We start from the raw sequence: 11,978 nt of genomic DNA on the forward strand, positions 1-11,978 counted from the left end.
ACAGGGGCGGGTCTGGCTCGTTAACTGCTGTCTCCAGTGCTTGCACACAGCAGGCACTCTATAATTGCTTGTTGCTTTGAGCAACTGCTCAGACAAGGACGCGTGGTTACATCACTCTCCGCTGCCCCGGAACCTTCCTTAGCTCCCCGCCGCCTACCAATCCCCCAGCCTCTTCCTACATTCTCTGGGCCTCCCCAAGACAAATGCCATGGAGACCTTCTTGTGGCCCTGGCCTGTGGGAGGCGCTCAATAACCACCGGTCAATAAGGGCCCAGGAGCACCCTGCGTGGAATTCTCCCATCCCAGGTGGGGGAGTGGAGAAAGCCAGGCTTCTCCCCAGACCCCGCAGGGCACAGGGCAGCAGCTGCGCATGGAACATTCCAGCTCTAAGGAACGCGTCTACACTCAGTTGATTTTTTTCACGCACAAGAAACCATCTCCTTTTGGAGCCAGTGTTAGAGATGCAGGGGACAAACTCCATTAGATGAGGAAAAATGCAAGTACCGGCCAGCAGCATGAATGGAATTTTTAGATGACTAATGAGAGCTGGGTGGCTGGCTTCCAGGTGACAAGGCCACCTCATCCAGCCACCTGGCCAGGCATCCCAGGACAGGGAGGGTCATACCAGGGAGCACCCCCCCCCCCACTGTTCTGGGTGAGGCGCCAGGTTAAGAAGTGTCCTCAGGGACCACCTGGGCCTCACCCCACCCTGGGGTAAGGTCCCTATGCCAGCATGAGTCCCCAGAAACGGACCCATCCTGGGGAGGGGATACCTCCTCACCCTAATGTGGCCCTCAGCAGTCAGTCAGTCAACAAACATTACTGGCTGCTGGTTCTGGTAGGTACGCGAGCACCCGACAGCGCCTTGGGCCCCCCTGGGACTCACGGGGTAACCCCCTGAAGCCGCCCCATCTCGGGCCCTGCTGTTACACCTCACCTTCCCCCAAGGCCCACTACTTGCATGACCTGCGCTGGGCGCCCTGGCCTCTGCGCCTCAGCTCCCAGCTTTTTTTTTCAAGTTTTTTTGTCTTGACGTGGACCATTTTTAGTCTTTATTAAATTGTTACAATATTGCTTCTATTTTATGTTTTGGTTTTTTGGCCCCAAGGCACGTGGGACCTTAGCTCCCCGACCAGGGATCAAACCAGCAGCCCCTGCATTGGAAGGCGGAGTCTCAACCACTGGACCACCAGGGAAGTCCCTCAGCTCCCATCTTTACAAGCTCAATGGTAGTAGTTCTGACCTCCCAGCTACCGTGCACATCAAACAAGTGGACACAGGCAAGGTTTTTTCCTTAATTGTGGTAAAATATACATAATGTAAAGTTCACCATTTTAATCATTTTTAAGTGCACAGCTCGGTGGCGTTAAGCACAATCACGTTGTGCAGCCTTCCCACCATCACCTCTAGATCTTTCTCATCTTCCCAAACTGAAGCTCTGTCCCTGTGAAACCCTGACTCCCCACCCCCTCCCCCAGCCCCTGGCCCCCACCATCTACTTCCTGTCTCTGTGGATGTGACTCCTCCAGGGACCCCCGTGAGTGGAATCAGACAGTATCTGTCCTGTGTCTGGCTTCTCTCACTGAGCATCATGCCCTCAAGGTTCATCCCTGTTGTAGCAGGTGTCAGAATCTCCTTCCGTTTTAAGGCTGAATAATATTCCCTTGTGTGGTTGGACCACACTGTTTATCACCTGTCAATGGCCACTTGGGTTGTCTCCACCTTTTGGCTGTTGTGAATCACACTATGAACACGAGCGTGCAAACATCTCGAGTCTCTTGCTTTAATTTCTTTGGAGGATGCACTCAGGAGGGGGATTGCTGGAGCATATGGTGATTCCACATGTAATTTTTTGATGACCCTCCAGGCTATTGGCCACAGTGGCTGTACCATTTCACCTTCCCACCAGCAGTGCAGAAGGGCTCAGATTTCTCCATCGCCTCCTGACACGTTTTGTTTCTTAAATAACAGCTGTCCTGGTGTGTGAGAGGCGGTATGTCACTGCAGTTCACATAAACTCAGCGCACGTGCAGGAGTCATCTGTGAATGCTGGGTGCCGCCTGCACCTGCCCCTCTGGCAGTGATGGCCCAGGATTCAGGGTCAAATTGTGCTTCTACAGATTCTTACAGACAGGACAACAACAGCGGCATTGCTGGCCGTGTGCCTGGCACCTGTCACACACCTGCTCAGCTGCACACCAGCTCCTGAAGGCTCCTCGCAGGCCGAGGAGGTGTGTGTTCCCTTTTACAGATGACACCAAGCCTCAGGGCCAGGTGTGGCTTGCCCAGGGCCATGTGGGGATTTCAGGGAGAGGTAAACGGGCTCCAGCCTTCACGGCCCACCAGCGACCTTCTCTGCAACCAGCTCCCGCCAACCGACCTCCTGTGAACTCTCTCAGCATGGCCCGCGGAAGGGGGACAGGAGACCTTGCAGGCCTGCAAGGACAGGTGGCAGGGACAGCGCGGGCAAAGACGGTTGCGTGTCAACTGGAGGATCTTCCCAGGCCCAGCCAGGCACCCCCCTTCAGGGCCGAGTCATCAAAGTGACAGCCCCAGGGGTGGGGACCCCACCCAGGGGTGCCTACCCTCACCCCAGCCATGGGTGTGGCAGATGAGCCAGGAGGAACCCCAGAACCCAAGGCGGCAGCTGAGGGTCCAGGGCAATGAGAACAATACCCCTGCCCCCCAGGGAAAAACCCAGAGCCCGGGAGGTGGCTGCCAGACATTGGCCGATCCCCAGCCCGTCTCCTGGCCACCTGCCAGCTCCTGCCTGGGACTCCACAAGACAAAGAGCAACACTGGGGCCTCAAAAACTGGCCTCTCCTTCCAAGCCACTGAATCACGGGGCGAGTGCAGACAGCTGCGGGCGTGGGGCAGCATTCCAGGCAGAGGGCAGCAGGCCTCAGGCTCAGCACCAGGGCTGCCAGGGACCCTCACCAGGGCCAGGGCCTGGGGACGCAGGGCCCGGGCAGGTGAGGTGGCCCTTGGCCCCAGGGGAATCTCAGCCAAATTCTGAGGCCCTCTCCTAATCTTCCGGACCCTCCGGAAACCAAGGGGGTGAGGACGGACTGGACGCAGACTGCAGACAGGAAAACAGCCCTGGGTGCTCTGGGGAGGAGGGCGCAGCTCCGACCCCCAGCTCTGCTCTGATGAGCTGCCTCGCGACCCACTCCCCCACCCCGCCTCACTTCTTGGGATCCACCAGGGGCCCAGGGGCTGCACCTACAATGTGGACCCTATCAGCCAGCAGGACTCCTCACCTGGCAGCTTCCTGGGCAAGGTGGGCCATGAGGGTGGGTGCAGAGCCCCAGCGGGGATGCCCACTAGCTAAAGACATGAACCAGGAGCTAGCCCCCAGCCGAGGTCATTACGGCACCTGCTAAGTCATGTGGATTTTCTGGACCATTAAGCAGACTGTCATTTGGGGGCAGCTTTCTGGAAGGTTCCATGGGCAGCCTGAGGGCCCACCTCTCGGCTGGGCTCCAGGGGCCAGCTGGTGGTGTCCCTGTCTCCCCTTGGCAGTGGGGGTGGGGGTGGGGCCTGGCCTCCCTCCGGCCCCTGACACCAAGAAGGTTCTGGTCAAGATGACCCTGGCCCAGAATTGGCTGCCACCCCGGAGCCAGCTGCCCTGACCCAGGTTGGGGGGACGGGACCAGTGTGACTGCACTGTTGTCCCGGAGTCACTCCTGCCCCTGGGGACCTCGTCCTGCAGCTCCCAGAATGTCCCTGTCCCGTCCCACGGGTGGCATGGCCTCTGGGTCATGGAAAGGCACTGGGGCGGCAGGTGAGTGAAGAGGTGAGAACCCAGGCTTCTCGACGCTAGATCTGAAACTCGGACCCTGTGATGGCTACGGTGAGGTCCCTGAAGCAGGTCCCGCCACCGGGGTCCTGAGCCCAGCGTGGGCACAAGGAGGCCGAGAGGCAGGATTTCAGGTCTTTTGTTAGACACGGCACAGCACCAACACGACATGGCAGGTCACGGGAGGACAGCAGGTCAACACTGGACCACAGCCCCTGGTGGGCAAATCCAAATGATAGGACGCCGGCAGAGGATGGGCTCGGGCCTCGGGCCTCAGTGTCTGCCAGCCAGTCGGGAGGGTCCTGAGGGGAGCCCAGGGGGCAGGTCCGGGTGTGGGTCCGGGCTACGCGCACGCTCACTGGGCCTCACTTGGCCGGGGTCGGGCACACGCGCTCACTTGGCCGGCCGAGTGATGATGCGCGTGGAGAAGTCGAATAGGTCGCGGTTGATCTTGCGCAGGTTCCGCACCTCGTCCTCCAGCTCTGCCACGCGGATCCGCAGCTGGTCCTGGCCACCCAGCACGTTCTGGGGGAGGGGGGGCAGAGTGCTCAGAGCGGGAGGCGGCCTCAGACATCCCACCGGCAGGCAGCGGGGCGGGGCTGGCACTGAGGGCCACTGTCCCCACCGTCCATGACGGAGGGTGGGGCGGGGGCACATCCCTTCCAACCCACAGCCCAGGCCCCCTGCCGCCCTTCCCTGCGGACAAGCCCCCATCTGGGGCCCCGCCCCTCCCCCATCTTGGGGCCTCTCCCCGCCCACCTTCTCCAACGTGCTGCACATCACCCCGTGCAGCTGTTCCACCCGCTCCAGGTAGCTGGGCTCTGACCCCTGGAACAGACGAGGTCGCGTTAGCCAGCCACTCCCATCAAGCCTCGATGGATGTGCAGCCCAACAGTCGGCTAGAGCCTCCAGCCCTGGGAGGGCTCACCCGCCCGCTGAGATGATGGACCCTGCTGCTGCCCAGAGGCCATCCGTCTCCCGCTGGACCCCGTCTGGGCACGCTGCCCTGGGCCAGCAGCCCGGAGCCTGGCACAGCCATCCATCAGGCCGCCAGGAGGGGCGTGGACAGCCCCGAAGGCTCGTGTGACTCTGAGGCGCAGAGACAGCAGACAGAGCCCGGCCTCAGTGTGCAAGGCTGGCCACGCTGAGGACAGGCAGGGAGGGGCCCCGGGGGCCTGGAGGGGCAGGCAGGCCGTCATGGAAGGGGGTCCCATGGGCACTGGGGCTGTGAGCTCTCCCGCCACCCAGCTGGAAAAGGTGGCTGCATGTGCACAACCTCTGGGTCCTGATCGGCCCCTGGAACAACACCCTGTGCGTGGCCCGCTCCCTCTCTGGAAGGTTCCAGGGCTTCCTGAGGTCAGGGACCAGCCATCAGGCTGGCCTCAACGACAAGGGCAAAGAAGCCTCTTCAGCAGAGGAGAACGTGGAAGGTCCCCACCAGGACCCGACCCAAGGGCACCCAGAGCCACACCGCAGAGGCTGAGGCCCAAGGGTGGGGGTCCCAGCTGAGGGTGAGACATACCTGCTGGTGGAGGCCCAGGCGCAGCGTGAGGCCCCCGTGGCGCGGCTCATCCCCATGCTCCGTGCCCAGCAGGTGCTTGTTGAAGTGGGGCAAGGGCAGGCTGGGCCTGAAGTCGGAGCTCAGCATGCTGATGGGCGCCAGTATGATGCAGGCGTTGGTCACGGGGCCTGGGGCGGGCAAGCGGCGATCGGGACCCACCCTCAATGGGTCCGGGCTCCCACCCTCCGCTCCTCCAGCCACCCACCTGGCCCTGACACTCCCGTGCATTCCCGTCCGCACCCTCCACGAGGCAAACACTGGGTCCTTGCTCCAGCCCCGGGCTGCCCGCGGTGTGGACGAAAGGGCAAGGCCCCCTGGGCCCAGGGCCTCCAGGAGGGCTGCGCGCGCCCACCTTTGAGAGCCACCGTCCTGAGGCACTGCTGGCTCTGCACATCCCAGAGGCGCACCGTCTCGTCGTGGGAGCCCGAGAGTAGCACGCTGCCGTCCGTGGACACTGACAGGCAGGTCACCTGGTTCCTGGGGACAGACAGGTCACCTGGTGCCCGGGGGAGGGCGGCACAATGACCCCTCCCCCACCTCCTGGTCGACCCCGTCCCCGTACCTGTGCCCTCTGAACACCTTCCCGTGGTCCTGCTCCGGCTGGAAGCTCTTCTCTCTCTGCCCGGGCTGTGGAAGTGGGAGGGCCGGTGAGCACAGGGCACGGCTGCGTCTCAGCCCCAAGCCGCGCACCCCCTGGCCCCCCACGCCCACTCACCCAGGTGCAGAGGTCGACCTGGAAGATGGAGCCGTCACTGCCACCGCAGAACATGTGATGCTCAGCCAGGTCCATGGTCACGGCCATGATGCTCACGTCGAAGAGCACAGACAGCAGCAGCTCGCCGGAGGAGATCTCCCACAGCTGCGGGCGGGGGCGAGGGCTGGGGCATGGGTCTGAGAGCCGCTGCGCCCGGCCGGGAGACTCTGGACACCCCAGGAACCTCAGACACCAGCTGTCACCACGGGGGTCTTGGGGGTTCAGGGACCTGGTTCTCACGCTGGGACCCCTCGCCACCACCGGCTTCAGTTACTGCAGCCCCCAGGCCACCACCAGGTCAGCCCTGGACTGCCCCAACCAGGGACGAAGACCTGAGGACTCCCTCAAATCCCCTGAGGCTTGGCCAGGAGCTGCCAGGTGCAGTGGTCAAGTGGGAATTTCCAAGCCGACACAGGCCTGGGCTGCCCCCCCCACCGACCCCGGACGTCCTTGAGGCCGAAGGCAGCGGGGGATTAAGAGCTGTCGGGACCCACCAGCCAGCGGGAGGAGATGGTGCTCTGGCTCCCATGGGCCAGGAACCCGCCAGCCGCCGGGCTCAGCTCACAGATCCACTGCAGGGGTCAGGGCAGGGCCCTACCTTCACTGTCTGGTCCAGCGAGGCGGTGGCCACCCGGGCCAGGGGCCCACCAAAGCCGCAGTGCAGGTCTGTGATGGGGAGGGTGTGGCGAGACCACATGTGCCGGGGTCCGGGGGTCCGGGAGGGGTCTGCCTGCAGCACGCTTGGGGGTGGGGGAGGAGCCGGATCTCAGCAGGGAGGGCGGCCCACATCTCGACGCCTTTATACCCTGTCTCCGGGCAGTAACCAGGCCCCCTCACCCGAATAAAAGTCCTGGGTAGCTGCCCAGGGCCCCGTCCTCCTGGCACCAGCCTACCTGGCCCGGAGCCCCTTCCCACCCCGGGGGCCTGGCCTCTCTGCACAGCAGGCTCCCCGCCCTCGTGGTTAAGGCCTTGCCCGGCCCCGCCCTCGTGGTTAAGGCCTTGCCCAGCCAGAGACCACAGCCGGATGGGGAGCCACCAGGGCCAGGGCTCTACCTGCAGAGGCTCCAAGCCAGCACCAGGCAGTCCTTGCCCCCCGAGACGAAGTGGCTGCTGTCCCCCGTGAACTGTAGGCACGACACTTCCTGGTAGTGGCGGCTCAGGATGACCAGAAGGTTCCCCGTGGAAACCTGGGGAGGCGGAAGGGCACCGGGTCACGGGGAGCCCTGGGGGAGGGCCCGCCCCCGCCCCAGGCCCCCTGCACCAGGGCTTGGCCTGCGGCTCTGAAGTGAACAGGGAGGCTGGGGGGTCGTGCCCCCTTGGGTCCTGCCAGCACCTGTTCCCACCCTATCCCCAGTGAGGTAACACAGCCCCAGGGAAGGTGTGAGCGAGGGGACAAGGCCGAGGGGGGCTGGTGAGGGAGGGTCTCTCCAGGATCGGCTGGACCCAGGGCTGATCCTTGCAGGCACAGCTGCAAGTCACCATCTTCCGAGCTGGCTGGCGGGGGGCACAGATGCTGCCGTGGGTTGAACTGTGTCCCCCAGACACACGTGTCCACGCCCAACCTCCGGAACCTGTGACCTCCCTTGAACAGGACATAATCTCTGGAGACGTAATCAATTCAGATGAGGTGATGTGGGAGTGAGGTGGCCACTGTCTCTGTAAGAGGAACACCTGGACACAGACACAGCCGCTCACCCCCCGCAAAAGGAAGGACAGAGGCTACACACAGAGGAGGATACAGGCGTCAGAAAGCCCCCAGCCTGCGTGCCAGCCTTCGGTCGGCCCCCTGGGGCGCCCCCTCGTGGCCACAGCTCATGCTGGCCAGGAATTCTCCAAGAGGGTGGGGAGCCAGGACCACACAGTGTCCCCCATCAAGGAGGCCAACCACCTGAGACGTCTGCTGATGGCGGACGGGCCGCTGACGTCTGCCCACACCCCCTGCACCAGCTTGGCAGCGAGCAGAGGAAGGATTTCTACCACAGGGCGACCTGCCTCCGTTTCTCTCCCTGCGCCTGAGCAAGGCCTCTTAGTTTCAGAATCACATACTGAGGTTTAAGAGCCCCGGGGTGAGATTACCAGCTCCCTCTCATCTCTTCGGGCCTCGGACAGTCCACAGAGAACAGTCTTTGCTGATCTCTGGGGCAGCCAGGAAGGTCGTTTTGCTGGTGCCGAGGTCAGGAAAGGCCTTATCTTGTTGCCTCAGATCCTGCACTGTCTACGCAGGAAGTCAGGTGAGCTTCCCCCCCAAACGTAACAGACTGTCGGTGACAACTGGGTCAGTGATCTCAGCTGGCAGCCCGCAGGCTGAGACCGCCACCCCGGTTCTGTGCTCCTATGCTCACCTCCCACAGGTATATGCTCTCTGCGATCCCTGCCAGAACATAGAGGCCGTTGGGCGACGTGGTGAGACAGGTGACCGGTCCGGGGCACATGATCTTCTGCTGAAGCTGGTCCTAAACAAAGAAGAAGCTTCTGAGTTTCATGCCTGATGAGGGAGCAGGGGGAAGTGAGGCAAGTAGGAGGGGCACCCAGACAGCTGGTAAGTCCACGAGGACTAGAAAGAGGAGTTGGGGACAGAGGTGGTTTGACCAAATCCATGGTTCAGGAACGGGGGTATTTGCTCCAGCTGAGGCTTTGCAGGGCGGGGGTGGAGGTGGAGGCCTGTGGATTCTCCTGAAAAGCAAGACAGCACTGCGACTTCCCGTGCTCCCAGCTCCCAGTGCCGGGGAAGGGGGGGGGAGGGGCCAGGTTTGGTCCCCAGGGAACTAGATCTCGCGTGCCCCAACTAAAGATCCCGCACGCGGCAACGAAGATCCCGTCTGCCACAGCTAAGACCTGGCGCAGCCAAATAAACGAATAAATAAGTAAATATTAAAAAAAAAAAAAAAAGGCAAGACAGTGCGTCTCTGGACTGGGGGTCAGAGGAACCGTCTGGCCACTAGGCTTTTGCCCCAGTCCTGCATCCCCTGAAGTCTCGCCTGGGACCTTGAGCGTCAGTTTCTAAATGTCTAAAATGGAACAACTTCTCGAGTTTGTGTGTGGACCACACCAGGCAGAGACAGAACACAGAGCTTGCCGAAAGAGATGTCAGCTGGCAAAAACAGGTGGCGAGCAGCTTCAGGGGCTGCATTTTGAAATTTCTGTAGGAGAAGCCGTGGGCCCTAATGGCAAAAAATAAGCGTCTTTTTAGAGGTGATAAATACACGAATCTCCGGGCTCCCCTTCAGCGGGCTCCCCCAGGCCTTGGACCTTCACCCTCCAAGCCCACGATACCCACGGAACCCCTAAGGCAAACTCCTTTCAATTACACTTCCCGCCCCACGCCGGCTCCAGCGCAGGGCCCCCAAGGGACCCACACCCAGCTCTCCTTGTGCGCGTGCGCACCGCTGGCTGCCCAGAGGCCCGCCCGCCACCCCTCCAAGCTGCAGCCCACCCTCAGCTCGGCGCGTGCGCGCAGCGCCCTAACCTCTGCTACCGACGCCGGGCGCGCGGCTCCCTACCCCCCCGCAAAAAGCCCCCAGACCCGCGCGTGCGCAGAGCATCCTAACAGGATTCCCCACTTCCCACCGGGGTTCAGGGCCCGTGCGGCCCCCACCGCCCCCTCTTCCGACCCCAGGCCCGTGCGCCCCGCGCATCCCGCCAACGGCGCCCGGGCGCGCGCCGCCGAACCTTCCTCTGTAGCTCCCAGGCGCTGATGTAGTTCTTGCCCAGCTGCGCCGCCAGCAAGTACTCGCCATTGAGCAGCGCCAGGCCGCGAGGCCCGGCCTGGCCGCCGCGGTATGTGAGCAGATTGGCGCCCGAGTGCAGCTCCCACACGACGCAACTCCACAGCTGGGCCGCCGAGTCGGTACACACGGCCACCTCCATGGGCGCCGCCATCTTTCCTTCTCCACCGCCCCGGACATGTGTCATCACCAGCGAGACGCGGGCGACTGCGCCGTGCCGGCTAGAGCGGTGCCCACGTTGCCCGGCTCCCGGCGGCTGGCCGACCCGAGCGTGCGCACAGTACTCGGGGAGGGGGCCGCCCTGTGAATCGGGTGGGCTCTTCTTTCCCGCTCCGCGGAGAATCAAGGGGCGCACCGCCTGGTTAGAGATCTTGGAAGGAGATTTCTTCCAAAAATAGATGGAGAAACCAAGGCCGAGAGTCTCCTGAGAGCAGTTAGTAGCTTCAGAGCCTGGAGGTCTGGCTTGGCCATTTCCAGTGGGCGCTTTTGGTCAAGCACTCAACCTCTCGGATGATGATGATGATGATTTTTAACGTGCAGATATTGAATACCGACCTCACAGGCCCGAATGAGACATTGTACGTAAAACAGACTACGCACCTAACATAACAGGTAGCTGATGTTCAAAACGTAGTTAGACGCATATTCACGGATCCATCGTCCGCCTCCCCCTGGACCTTTCTTCTTCGGGGGGCCACAAAATCCACATTTTTATTTCGGCAACTTGGTGCGGGTCGAACAAGTCGCGAGCTCTGTCTGGGGAGCACCCAACAATCTCGCGTCAGCGCTGCCGGCCGCAGGCCACGTCTACAAACAGTGCATTTTAAAATGTGGTATTAGTTGTTAACCTTTGAGAAGGGGGAATTTCGCTCAGGAGTCGCGGTCTCATGGCTGTCCTGGGCGGCGTACCCACAAGCAACGTTGGGGAGACTGGGTGCGGGGTGCGTCCCCCAACCCCGCTCTGCCATCCGAGAGAGGATAGTGGAGAGGAGAGCGGAGGAGGGGCCTTCCTGGAGGAGGAACGGCGCCCGGAGCTGGGGCTCCGCAGCCCCAGGCCCGGCCGCCAGGTGGCAGCCTCGAGCCACCGACCGGGATGCCGGTCGGAGTTGCTCCCAGCCCAGGGGCCACCGCAAGAAGCAGCAACCGGGAGGAGGGGCGTCAGGGGGGACCTGCCTGAATTGGAGGAGGGGCTTCCCAGAGCAGGTGTCCTTAGAGCGGGAAATAACAACCTGAAGAGAAAGAGGGGCAGAGGTGCGTGCAAAGGCTCTGAGGCAGATCATGGAGGGGGAAGCTGGATATGGGGACCTGGATTTTATTTTATCCCCGGCGGAGGGTGGGGGGAGGTCATGTGAAACTGAAGAACTTTTGTAAATTGAGGAGAGCTGGGTGTCCAAACCTCCAGAAGCTGCCAAAAGGGGACACTGAGGCAAGGACCATCTAGTCCAAAGACAGATGGGAGCTAGAACCAACTGTTCCTGATTTCCACCCCCCAGAACCGGCTGATGCTCCCTCCCTGGTTCCTCAAACTTTTTTCCTTTTTTTCTTACTGTGAATAAGAAAAATGAAACACTTTGAATGCTAGTTTACATTTTTCAGATACTGTTTTCCCAAAACCACATCTTTCTTTGAATCCTGAATCCTGGGCATTCTGTGGAGCTCCATTTGAGAATGGGCACATTCTGCGACCCCCGGGGGTGGACCAAGGTAGCCTTCTTCTAACCACCAACTCAGGGCTTGAACCTGGTCCTTCTGAGCAGTGGGGCAGGTCACTGCACAGCTCTGGGCCTCAGTTTCCCCATGTGCAAATCAGGGATGCTGATTCGAGCCCTGGGTGTGTGTCCTCATCTGCGGAGGTCTGGCCTGGAAGTTGCCAAGCACCCAGGTTCCAAGACGCAGGATGGGCCCTGCAGGTTCCGGTTGCAGGGGGACCAGTTGTGCAAACAGAAGTCGCTGTTGTGGACACTCAGGCAGGGGCAGGCCCGGGCTCTGCTGGAGGGCAGGGCAGCTGGAGTGCTGGCCCGGCCCCCTCCCAGGCCTCTCTCTCCACTCCTCCTGTTTCCCCTCCACCCCTCCTGGGGGGACCCAGCTCGGCCAGGCTGCTGTGTGAGGTCAGAGGTCACCCCACCCCCAGCCTGGTTC

The 11,978-nt window shown here is 61.9% G+C and overlaps 1 protein-coding gene across 2 annotated transcripts; it reads right to left on the reverse strand.

Annotated features, from left to right (window-relative positions):
* Positions 1 to 1,769: 1,769 nt before the first annotated feature.
* WDR18 (WD repeat domain 18) lies at positions 1,770 to 10,826 on the reverse strand. Of its 2 annotated transcripts, XM_068537434.1 has the most exons (10): positions 9,784 to 10,825; positions 8,457 to 8,567; positions 7,168 to 7,301; positions 6,713 to 6,854; positions 6,076 to 6,219; positions 5,923 to 5,987; positions 5,713 to 5,837; positions 5,322 to 5,488; positions 4,559 to 4,627; positions 1,770 to 4,324 (listed from the first exon to the last, which is right to left on the reverse strand). In XM_068537434.1, the coding sequence occupies exons 1-10, from the start codon at positions 10,024 to 10,026 to the stop codon at positions 4,193 to 4,195; spliced, it is 1,332 nt and encodes a 443-aa protein (XP_068393535.1). In that variant the 5' UTR covers positions 10,027 to 10,825; the 3' UTR covers positions 1,770 to 4,192. The 2 variants fall into 2 exon arrangements, with proteins under 2 accessions (XP_068393535.1, XP_068393536.1); XM_068537435.1 differs by lacking the exon at positions 4,559 to 4,627 and having other exon boundaries at positions 9,784 to 10,826.
* Positions 10,827 to 11,978: the final 1,152 nt, after the last annotated feature.

The sequence above is a fragment of the Eschrichtius robustus genome, chromosome 2 (genome assembly GCF_028021215.1).
Source record: "Eschrichtius robustus isolate mEscRob2 chromosome 2, mEscRob2.pri, whole genome shotgun sequence".
NCBI classification, from domain to species: domain Eukaryota; kingdom Metazoa; phylum Chordata; class Mammalia; order Artiodactyla; family Eschrichtiidae; genus Eschrichtius; species Eschrichtius robustus.